The sequence below is a fragment of the Perca flavescens genome, chromosome 1, assembly GCF_004354835.1.
Source record: "Perca flavescens isolate YP-PL-M2 chromosome 1, PFLA_1.0, whole genome shotgun sequence".
In the NCBI taxonomy this organism is placed as follows: Eukaryota; Metazoa; Chordata; class Actinopteri; order Perciformes; family Percidae; genus Perca; species Perca flavescens.
In genome coordinates this window covers 19699278-19712072 of record NC_041331.1, presented here as the reverse complement: position 1 = coordinate 19712072, position 12795 = coordinate 19699278, and the positions used below count along the sequence as shown (strand labels likewise).

General features: G+C 41.6%; 1 protein-coding gene across 3 annotated transcripts in view; it reads right to left on the bottom strand.

The window, feature by feature from the left end:
- The window catches only part of rasa3 (RAS p21 protein activator 3), a 46528-nt gene that overhangs the window by 27817 nt on the left and 5916 nt on the right, over window positions 1-12795 (bottom strand). For all 3 annotated transcript variants that reach the window (XM_028583330.1, XM_028583339.1, XM_028583348.1), the window contains exons 2-4: window positions 3911-4028; window positions 1807-1910; window positions 530-624 (exon numbers count right to left, since the gene is read on the bottom strand). In XM_028583330.1, coding sequence (XP_028439131.1) covers window positions 530-624; window positions 1807-1910; window positions 3911-4028 — 317 coding nt within the window. The remainder of the gene's footprint in view (window positions 1-529; window positions 625-1806; window positions 1911-3910; window positions 4029-12795) is intronic.

Here is a 12795-nt window from a genome sequence, read left to right as displayed (position 1 = left end):
TCATTCCCCCCTCTCTCTCCCCTTTCATGTCTTCATCTGTCCTATGGAAATAAAGGCCTAAAATGCCCGAAAAAATTATCTTAAAAAAACAAAATTGTGCTGTATTATGACAGTAACTACCGTAAAGCCTTAGTAGGCAAAGAGACAACCTAAGAGGCTTTATGCAACACTCCTAAATGGTCCCCTTAGCTTAGGGAAATATTTTGCATAAGGACAAACTTAACCGGGCACTTGCTCTCTCTGCCATTCCACCACTGAGAAAACTATTAAGAATGTACAGTAGTCTTGCTTTAAATGTTGTCTAAAGATCAAGGAACAAGTGAAGAAGACAACTAATCAGAGCCAGCATTCAACGCCTGCACATTTTTACCCAAAAGTATCCAGCCCTATAAGTGTCATGTGGTTTCTGTAGAGAAGCTGAGAAACAAAACAACTGAAGGATCCACGAGAGAATAAGAAAAAAAGATCAAGAGAGAGTGCTTTGTGTGTGGTTTGTGTGTGTTTTGTGTGTGTTTTTCTCTGTACTGACCTGCACTTCTGAGTCAGCGCTGACAGGTTGTAGCTGGAACCAGGTGTCTTTGCCGTGATATTTCTGCAGGTCCTCTTTCTTCACTGCAACCTTGCCTACACACACACACACATTATAACACAAAGAAAAATGAGCTCAGGTTCCTAACAATGATCTACGTGTTCAGATGCAAGCTTCAACAAACACTCAACCAACACCCACACACCTGCTCACATGCTGTCAATCCACACGTCGCATCTCTTTTAAATGCATGTAGGCATCCTGGTGCAGAAATACTCACAAAGTGTCAGTGGCCTGAATATGACCCTGTCATTTCTACCCTGAAAGTAACAAGCTACTTTTCGGTTTCCAACACCCACACCCACACCCACACCCACACCCACACACACCCACCCACACACACACACACACACACACACACACACACACACACACACACACACACACACACACACACACACACACACACACACACACACACACACACACACACACACACACACAGGAGCTGTTGATGATACAAAACACACCCTAAAAAAGATTTTTCAGTTTGTGGCTGGTGGTCACAAACACACACACACACACATACACACACACACACACACGCATCGGATACAAATCCACCAATATGCACACTGACACACCCAAAGATACTGACAAAAACATCCGCCCTCACACAAACAGACACACACCTTTTTCGTGCCAACAGTGTAACTATAAGGGACCTTAAAGGAATAATTAGACAATTTGTGAAAGATGATTATTGGCTTTCTTGGCGAGAATTAGATGAGAAGATTGATACCAATCATGTCTGTTTAATATGAAGCTACAGCCAGCAACCCGTGTCTGCCACAATTTTCAAAGCGCAAGTTACTTCAATATATAACAAAGAAAAGAAGCAAATTCTTACATTTAAGAAACTGGAGCAACAATTTTTCTTGATAAAAGACTCAAACGAATTCTGAATTATTAAAATTGTTGCCTTTTTTCTATCGATCATGTTATTTATTTACTTGTTTGTTTTAATTGTTTGAAATTATAAGGTTCAAGCTGAAAATTTAAATTCAACCTGTGGTATCCACATATGGTCTTTGACCGTTACTTTAAACTTGAGTTTAGAGTGATTGGTTGTTTTAAAAGCACTCTGCGGTTACAGTATACATCTGAAAAGAAAGTTGTTGTATAACAAAGTAGCATGAAGAAATTCGTGATTCATTTTCCAAGCTGCGATGGAGTTGGAGCGGAGTTTACAACAGATGGAGCAGCAGTTCACTCACCGATACTGGAGTCCCTCCTGAAGACGTCCCTGTCGAAGATGTAGAAGGAGAGATGTCTGAAGCTACGTGGGATCTCGCAGTAAAAGTCCTCCCCGTAGAACGGACTGGAGGTGAGAGGAGACACAATTTGAACTGTGATTAGAGACTCCTCTCATCGAGCATGTTTTACCCCAAACACAAATGTAGTTTTAGACATTTAGTGGTTGAAAGATGAGAAGAAGGCATGAGGGAAAAAAGAGGATTGGGAAAACCTCCTGTAAATCTCCTGTAGAAATAAAGTTAAAAAAAGCATGTCTAAAATAAAAAATAGATCATCATTTGTGCCCAAACATGATTGATTTTGTCCCCTGGACAGACATAAAATAACATCACATGCATTTACATCTTGCCATGAGTCATAATGACTCTACAGCTTGTTTGCCTACAAAAATTGGCCTGTTTGTGACCACTGGCTGGAAGGTACATCAGCTGCCACTCTCTGCCTCACCTAAACAACGACCATAGATCAATTACAGCAATGAGAATCTCGTGAGCTGAGCCCTCAGAGCTGCTACTAACAATTACTGACTTCTTCTGTAACTCTGCAGGCATGAAGACACAGAGGGGTGGGTGGGTGTTCAGGCCGGCAGAGGCATGACTGCATTTATAAACAATCCTACAAATACAGGATGTCTAAAGTAATAATGTTGAAGATTGGCTGCAATGGCAATGGGGGTGGTGATGGCGCAGTGGATATGACCCATGCCTTTGGTGTGGGAGACCTGGGTTTGATTCCCACTGAGATACATCAACCAATGTGTCCCTGGGCAAGACACTTAACCCCTAGTTGCTCTAGAAGCGTGCAACCTCTGATATATAGCAATTGTAAGTCGCTTTGGATAAAAGCGTCAGCTAAATGACATGTAATGTAATCATGCAATGGTGAAAGCTCTGTCGCCCCAGGTACAGTGCTTGAGTGGTGGGGAGGGGAGGTCTGCGTCAGAGGAGCGGAGGTTACGGGGGGGGTTGTGGCGGTGGAGCAGGTCTGTGAGGTAGGAAGGAGCCTGGTTATGGAGGGCTTTGTGGGTTCGGAGGAGGACTTTAAACTCCTCCTCACCCAGAAGAAAATGATGATTGAGTCTATGGCCCACTGATTAAAGCCCTTGCATTTGCAGTATTACGAGCTGGGTTTCTGTGGCGACATTCCTGAGAAAATCACAAGCGACGAACAGTTAGTGTTTTCCATCACCCAGCAGTGGTGAGTCTGCCGGAGAGCTAATGCAGCAGACTCGCTCTTCAACTTGTGTCTTAAATAGCGTTCTGTTCGGATCTCTGGGAAGTTAGAGCCAAAAACACACCTGCAATTACCGCTTATCATCACCATAGGATCCACCAAAAAGAACGAAACAGAGATCTTTGAGACTGTGACTTTAAATAAATGTAATTTAATTTTGTAAGCTCTGTGTGCAGGAAGGATCTCACTTGTTTCCTGATCAGATGAAAAATGTGAACGTTCTGGGCTGTGAAATCAAAGAGGAAGGGAATCACAATCCATGATCTTTTGGTAATACTGCGATACAATGTGCAGTCTATATGCAGACAATATGCAGGCGTCTGACTGAAGAAGTTGATATATTCTTTATGTATTGTATCTTAAATGTTAAAATTCCACTAGTGACACAGTCCATCATAAAATCATTTTCTCTTAAGCTTGGCTTGAAATACTGTATAAGATATTTCCACTACACAGAATTCTGCTGTGTTTGAAATAACACACCTTGATTGAGTTATTCTGTGGACAAAAAATGTAAGAAATGTAAATAGAGAGACAAAGCTAGTAGAGAGAACATGTTTCATTGAAATACTAAAGTTAAATAGTATCAATTCTGTCAATATAATAGTTGTGAACTATCACATTAGCTCTAACCAAGTGAATTAAATCGTAAATCTTTCAATGCATAAAGGCAGGGAGTTACCGTATGTGAAAAAATGTGTTTACAAGTCTCAGCCTTGAGTTTAGACCGCCGAGAAAGTGGTTGTAATTTGACTTTCATGATTGCACCTTTCTGTATATACAGACTGAAAGGATGACAAACAAAAACGGGTGGAGGGCCCCTCAACATACCAAAGGGACTTCTCAATGATCTTGGTCCTGAAGACCTCTTCTTGGTCCAGGTTGACGGTGCAGTAGCAGTCCCTCATCCTGTTTGGCCCCGGGTACGGAGGGATGTTTTTTGCTTCTCCTGCACAAAGAAAAGGGAGTGTGAGCATTTTTTATTTATTTAGGAACGCTGTTGTAAGCAATAGAAATGAGTTTAATCAAGCACACTGCTGTAAGTTAGTGACGACAGATAAATTGTATTTTCACCGTCATCGCGATATGAACATGCGCAATAAACAAATCGCAAAAGGGTGCCAACAACACAATGAATGAGAAAACTCATTTTATTTAGGGATGGGTACCAGATCCCAGTATTAAAAGCAGCCTCTCCCCTGCTCTGTGTCGGGGCTGAGCTCCAAGCTGTCTGTATAAAGTCTAACTGTTTATCCTCGTTTGCCACGTATCTTAAAATTTAGCAAAATCTTGTAAACTTAGCTGCTGGCTGAGACAAACCAGCTCCTTCTCCCTCTACCAGCGGTACCTGCACATGGCTAATTGTTAAGTATGTCAATGATGTCATCGGACATTGGCGGTGAACGTGTGAGTACCTGATTTACCTCAGCAAAGGGAGGAGGACAGGATGAATGACTGATCCTGACTCAAGTTGGTGACAAATAAATCTCTTCTTTAGCTCATTTTTTTCTAAACTTCACTCAGTATCTTGATGTCAGGAATATTATTTATTTTATTGACATGTTAGATAGTTTCCAGTGCGATAATAATGAGTTTATATCGTAACTTTGCTGCTGTAAACATTACTGTTGCTGCTCTACAAACAACATTTAGCCTAGTTATATTTAAAATATTGTATTCTAATTAGGGGCTGACATGGGAAATGTATCGCTAACATGCACACTTCAATATTTGTTTATTTATCACAAGTCATATCGTCATCGCATTACTGAACATTTTCACACATTTTCCTCATATGGGCCTACAGTAAGTAATAAGTTATTTAACACTGAAAGCATGCAAAGTAAAAAAAAAATTGTATTATGTAAGTTCACACCTGTTTTAGCTTTGAATAATATGAATAATCACGTATAATGAGTTTAACTCTGTCAGGGTGACTACTTTTACACCGGACGCACAAATATTAAGCCGTGCTCTCACAAACAGACACATTAATAACAAATAACATGTGTTTGTTGTGTGTGTGACGTCTGCGTTGTCTGTGAATGAAAGAATCTGCGTGGGACATTTCCTGAATCTGTTAATCAAACATGTGTGACAGATACAACACCCTTTCACAAGAATGTGGTCAAACCACCCACTGACAGACATACACACACGTACGCATGCAAGCGCACACACACACACACACACACACACACACACACACACACACACACACACACACACACAGAGGTGGTGCTCCAGTCCCTCAGGAGCAATACATTCTCCTTTATAAAGCCATGGATCCATGTTAGTCAGTACTCTGTTCACTTCACCTTTAGGACTCATGGGACTCGGAGTGTAAAGTTACATGTGTGCGAGTGCAACATTGTCATTGTTTGCTCCAATAACGCTCCATTATCTGCATGGGAGTCTGATGCTGCCTTTCAGCCGACATCTGGGGAGTTATTTTGGTCCTTAAAAGACCAACTTCTTCACAATGACAGCATGAGTGTGTGGTTGGGTGCTGCAAACTGATCCTTAAAATGTTGATCATCTACAACAGTGGATCCCAACATTTTACTGTGAACCTGCAAAATCAAACAATGTCTACTGTCTAAATTGTTTAATTTGAAGAATTTTTGAGAGGCCTTAAAATATAAAGTGTCATTTCACAAGACAAAAAAACATTATAACAAAGCTTAATTTAAAACAATAATGTCATCTTGTGAGCCCTTGTATTTATCTTGGGACACAATCCCCACTTTGGGAACTGCTGATGTAGCTTTTTCTTTTGCTCCTTTAGGGGTGTTAACGCCTAAAAATAAACCAATCAAAACAGCATTTCTACAGTCTGTTCAAAGAGAACACTTTCTGTTGCTGCACTAGGAAACAGTTTAAATATACTATGCAGTAGAAATCTTGAGCTACTTTATGGCAGAGCATTGTACACAATGCAGTGTTTTCGACCCTGGAGGGGAAGAAGGGGAGAGAGAGAGAGAGAGCGAGAGAGTTGGCATTTGACACTAGATAACGGACTGTTAAACAGCTAAACAGATAGCTACCTTCAGATGAAATAAGTCATTTTTCCTCAATATGTCTGCACATGAATGCAGCAGCCCAATTAGACATTTTGCTCAATTTCTCAACTCCAGCAAAAAGTAAAAAGTGATTTTTTTCTGTCACCTCAAATAAATTCTATGAATGGGAAACACTACACTTGCCATCCCTCCAGCTCTGACACCTCATGTTTAGAATTTCACAAGAATCGAAACTCATCACAGAACCATTTTAAAACATGATAAGGAAGAGTTGGTGTTGCAACAGAATGAATAAGAGGAGGAGGAGGGACAGGGACGTGAGTAATCCCATTTGTCATGAAACACTCACTAACATGCAATTACACTGTTTGGATAAAACCTGTGATTTATTTAAACACCGGTAGGCTAGTTCTGCAGCCATGAGACCAATCGGTTAAGCAAAAGTCCTGCAGTAAAATGTCACTATTTGAAGGATATGTCATCCTTTTAATTAAAAAACAGGATTTGTTGACGATAAGTAAAAAATGCCAGGCGTATCTTTTTAGCACTTCTACACAATGTGCCGTTGTTGCTAAAAAAAAAAAAAGTCTTTGTAAAATTGAAATCTGCAATCAGAGTGACAAATAGTCAGTTACGAAAGAGAGCCTATTTGGTACATCTCAACCTTTGGTCCATAATACTCAAAGGATAAATATAAAACCATGCTGAGACAAACAGAGGTGATTAAGTGTCTCTCTGTGGGGTTTGTAACACAACACAGTGTTATGACTGTGTCTCTGGGGCCTGATTCATATTGTATGTGGTTCATTACACAACAATGCAAAATAACAACATTCATTCACAAATTGCAAAGACACCTGAGCTGTAAAACAGGACACACGCTCCATTGCTTCGATTTGTTGTTACAGAACCCGACTCGGTCTGTGTTTATGTGTGAGAGCAGCGCGATGACGCAAGTCTCTCTTATCTCTGTCTTTATCCTTTTACTTCCCACTGTTATTCCATCTCCCTCCTGTGTTGTCTTCTCCTCCGATTCTCTCTAGTTTTTTTCGCCCACATTTATTTTATCTCCCTCCTGTAATTCATTCATTCATCTCTCCTGCTCCTGAATTCCCTCCAATCTCTGTTTTCCTGCTCTCATTCATGACCTGCGAGGTCCCTTGACTGGATTACACCATCCAAGTCATCCTAGCTTTCTCAGCTCTTTTGTGTGTGTGTGTGTGTGTGTGTGTGTGTGTGTGTGTGTGTGTGTGTGTGTGTGTTTAATGACTTAACTCACAGCGTAAAAACAAATCTGTGTTAAAATCTGAGCTACTGCAGAAGGGAAAACATACAGTTTCTCTGCATAGGTGGACCAAGTGCAACATCTAAGAATTATGGCGTTTTTCCATTACATGGTACCTGCTCGACTCGCCTCGACTACTCGCCTTTTTTGTTTTTCCATTATGAAAAAAAGTCTCTGGTACTAGCTAACAGGTACTTTTCTTTTTAGTATCACCTCCGTCGTGGTTCCAAGCGAGCTGAGGCGATACCAAAAGGTGACGTGAAAACCTGCAGACTACTGATTGGTCAGAGAGAATCGTCACTAATCACTGCGTCACCATTGCTAGCGACAGACGGGGGTGTCCTAAACAAACCCGCCATTTTTAAATAGTTTAGTCAGCTGTGTTTTTTTTGCTGCCTCCAGCTTCTTTTGAAACTAGATTTGTCTCCTGGCTGTGGCGATAGCCACATGTCGAGAGTCAAAAACAACACACCTTCGACGTTCTGTGTGTGTGTGTGTGTCGTGTTAGGTCACGGCAGTTTTCCTGCGGCGTCGCTATGACGACCAGCCACGCTCGCCTCACGCATGAGGCGGTACTAAATCTGCAATGGAAAATGGAGGACGGGGCACCGCGACCGAGTCGAGTCGAGCAGAGCAGAGCTGGTACCAGTAGTGGGTAAGCGCCATTAGAGACTAACAGAGGTGATTGACTGGTTTGATCTAACCAAAGATATATTGGTATCAGCGTATACGCTGACAAATACAGTAAGAAACAAAAAAACTTAAAACTGTATGGCAATGTCAAATTGTAATCCCATAAACTACTCGTTACTGAAAAAAAGACAATATCATCTGCGAGTCGGGCTTCTGAGACGCTCCCGGTGTGGTATGGCGCGTAGTGGAGGACGGAAATAACAGGAACGCAGCACAGACGCACCCGGTGGAAAATGGCTGCAAGATTTGATAGGTTGTAGAGATGGGTTTGGGAGAGGGAGGGGTTTTATTTTGTGTAGAGTGTTAAATGTTCTAAATAAATATCAAAATGTTATATTTACATAGGATAAATAGGTTTGGAATTATTTTTACAACTGAAATTAATTAGTTGTTATTACAGACGTAAAGTACAGTAAAAAAGGGTACCGTTAGGTACCGGAACTGAATTTCAGGTACCAGTAAAAATGTGAACGGTACCCAACCCTACTCACCCAAGCCATATCTCTACGTGCTGTAGGCTAGACGAAAAAAAGAGCTGCAGCCGAGGCCGCGACCGACTGAACTGTGCTTATAGTTAGATAAAGTTGTGGAAAGAAAATACTGGGAACCAAGCAATCGGCCCTTTCTGAAAAGGCACGCGCTCCAAACGGAGTCTGCACTAGTTAGGCTAAAAGATGCAAAACCACCAGTAACGTCCCATAAGTAGCATCAGCCCAGTCATTACCACAGTTACAGATGCAGACATTCTGCTGCTTCCTGTTAAGGGGAGAAGGAAGTGCTGGACAGTTGTCTTTCCGGATGAGTTGATAAGGAGCAGAGTTTGTCGGATTGAGCAAAGTTTACGACAATAGTAAGGGTGGAGTATACAAGTTTTGCATATGTGTTTTTTTGTGATCAAATTTGTATTTTCCATATGTAAATAAACATGCAAAAGGGCAACATATTTGTTTACATGACGTGTGTGTGTGTTTATGTTTAATGAAGAGTGAGTCTGTTACAAAAGAAAGGATAAGCCTCTCAAGTAACCTGCCGTTCAACACATTAGATTAAAGACAACCAGAGTGTGTAATCCTCTGTCTCAGTATGTCGATCTTTCTCTATTACTTTCTTTTTATGCTGGACTATGTGTCGTCTGAACCCCCTTTTTTGCTTTTCATCAATGTACGGCCTGTGTCGCGTCATTGCTTTCCTTTTCCTTTTCAAAATTAGCTCTAACCTGATTTCACTTTCCTCTATTTCTGGTCGCTTCCTTTTTTTTTTTTTTTCATCTCTCTCATTTACTTTCTCCAGAGGGGGTGTGTTTTCTCTCTTCAAGATACAAAATAAGAAGATAAAAGAAAAAGAAAAGAAAAAAACTACAGCAGCTTTCTCTTTTCATCAACCATCACTAGCTGCCCTTGGAGAATATCTTGCCCTAGTATCTCAGCAAAAACAAAGTGCAAAGACACACTCTCGGCACTTGTGTGAGTGCTGTGGTGGTGTGCACGCAAAACATGGGGGCGTTGAGCAGCGCTGCAGAGAAATAATGATGACAGGAACACCCCAAAGAGGGCGAGAGTGAATGGGAGGCCATTGAGACATTCAAAAAAAAGGCTGACTCCCCACCTCATTTCTGCAGAGGAAAGTGAAGAAAAGGAGGCTCAGACGGAAGAAATCGGGAAGCACAAGCGATTGAAGCAATGTAAATGGACGCAGTGAATGTGTAGCTTTGTTCCTCTTCCTCCTCTGTTGACTAGTTTCAGTCGCCAACACTCATGTGTACAGTTACAGACGCGGTGCTCCACTCGTTATTCTAATCTTCTCTGACATGAACACATTCAAGGATACATTGGCGTGAATGCTTTCAGTGGCTGTGTGCTTGACTAGCAGGCCTGGGAAATAGGCTTTAAGGAAGGGAAGAAGTGAGGGGGGTTGTTAGTGAGAAAAAAACAAGCAGTCAACCAAGGGTGAGAGAGGAGGAAGACTGGAGAGAGAGAGAGCAAGAGAGAGAGAAAGTGAGAGAGAGAGAGAGAGAGAGAGAGAAGTCAGTCAGTCAGATAGAAAACTGGAAAATGGTTAGCTGTGGAGAAAGCTACAACAGGAAATGAGATGAGGAGAAAGGAATTTACACTGGATCCAAGATGTAGTTTAAAGCAGTGAACAACCCAGTTACCCCTGTGTGTGTGTGTGTGTGTGTGTGTGTGTGTGTGTGTGTGTGTGTGTGTGTGTGTGTGTGTGTGTGTGTGTGTGTGTGTGTGTGTGTGTGTGTGTGTGTGTGTGTGTGTGTGTGTGTGTGTGTGAGAGAGAGAGAGAGACACACCGTGAGAATGGAAAGAAGGACTGAAACTTGTAAGAGGACAATTTATTATCCCACATTCAATACTCAGTTCCTTTGATGGTCCTAAGTAGAGACTCAAAACAAGAACCGAAACACAACTGTAAGTCTTTCGTGTCCTTCAGAAAATGACAAAACATAAAAACGCTACACACACACCCCACACACACATGCAGGTGTTTTTGTAAATGAAGTGCCATAATCCAAGGTGAGCACCCGTCAAGAGGTCCAACTCTGAGAATAAATATGACACCACTGAAATGAAAATAAGCAACACTGTCTGTGACCACTTTGAACCCACTCTTGCTATTCTTGAAACCCACTATCAATGAAAACCTGTTAACCTCTAAAAGCCTAGTTTCACCCTTCAATTTCCACTCCACCTCGAATGTTTTAAAAGGTACAGCCCTCTGTGGTCAGCTTGCATGTCAGTTACAGAAACGTCAGATAGTGACAATATTTCACAACTGCAGCAAACCACCAGTGCGGCATGATCTACTTCTCCACTGTCCAAATATGTTCCTGACAATCACAGTTTTGCCAAAAGCAGCTGAAAGAAAAGGCGTTTCAGGGCTCTGAGGAGGGCAACAGTGGGATATGGTTGGTAATAAATAAAACTACAAACTTTTTATAGCCTACACGGGCTGAATGTTTGCTACCAAAGACAAGTTTGAGTGGAGTATAACTATAAGTAGCTTAAAGGTCAGATAACAAATAAAAGATCCCACCCTGTTTGACAACATGACATATATCACAGTTTACAATGAATCTGCTTGTTTTATATTTAATTGAAGCTACATTTACATCTCTGATACTGAGCCACAAATCCAAGACACAATCTTTTCTACACCACAACATGAAATAGTACTGATTATGTATGCATCATTTAGAAACATTTCTCCTAAATTTAGCCTGATATATTTAATGTCTTTAGAAAATGTGGGATCTTGACTACAATTTGTAATAATGTTTTCTGGGTTTGAACAAATCTGGTGAGTCAGTGCCTTAACTGTCAGTGTCAATACTTATTTTGCTCTTATTTAACAGCTGGTTTGGTTTATAAGCTGGTCACAGCAGCAGACCTAACTACTGCTGACTGTACCAACCTACACTTTTACATGCAATGCTGCTTGTCACAAATTGTCCGCCAGCTGTGCTGAAGTTGTCGAGCAGCATGAGGAGGAACGGTGTGGAAAAAAAGGGAGTTTACAGTTAAAGACTGGCTGTGCTGCACACCACAGTCTCTGTGATAAACCGGTGTTCAGTTACTGATCAAACTCGCTCTCCATTTAGTGTGTCCTAGAGCTAATGTTCAGACAGAGCCGTTACGTCTCAATGAATAACTTAAGTACAACAAAAATACACAAACATGCACACTAAAGGACACGCTGCTTACATGTTAGAAATTAGGGTCAGAAACCTGGTTTGTTCATTCAGGATGTGGGTGTAGACAGACCATTGTGGTGCCATGGTGGAGTTAGAAGTACAAGAAGCTGATTTCACAGCTTCATGTTGTTGTTTTTTTAAACTTCTAGAAAAAAATATTAAAAATGTCAAATGTGGACAACTCTCCCCTACATACACTCACAAACAGGCTTGGCACACACAATAACGAGACGATATGATATCTTTTGCAAGCACAGGAAAGGGAGAGTAGGTTGGGTGCAAGTCCCTGTATGTGGCAAGCCAGAGGAGAGTGACACTGTTGCAGAACCTGATTTAATCAGCGTGTGTTGAACTTTCTGTTGAAGCAATTTCGCTTTTTCACAACATAGAAACGATATGGTAACTTGCTTCTGACACATTTGGAGTTTCTCTCCCTACTTGTTCAGCACGGTGAACGTTTTCGTGCTCATGTCATTGTCAGCAGATAGAGGTCACACCAGGGAGGGATCAAGTCTACTTCTACCACGGGGCACGTGAAGGACATCATGAAGGAGCGGCACTCTATTTACCCCTGCTGACCCTGCATGCTGGGTCTACGGCTGTATTTCCCCGCTATTCCTGGTACTGTGTTGTCGTGGAGGGCACATTACCAAGCGCAGGGAGAGCTGCAACCCGGATTATTCCACCAGCCTAAAGCTGCCTGGACCGAAACTCGGCCTGCGTCTAAACAGTCAACACACATGTTTCCAGCAAACAAATTCCCAAAGAGCTGGCCTTCCAGAACAAAATGGAGAACCAGTCACATAAATACCTCTATGCACACATTAGGGGTAGTATAAAGCTAAAACGCCCCCCCCACACACACACACCTTCTTATAACGCAATCATAGTCTCGTATGATGCTTGTTATTTTTCTTAATAAATGAATGAATAAATGAACCCTTCACCTAAATAAGAGCGGGAGTCCTCCACACAAAATAGTCGTCGCCTCCCTCTCCCTGTCACTACATGTCTC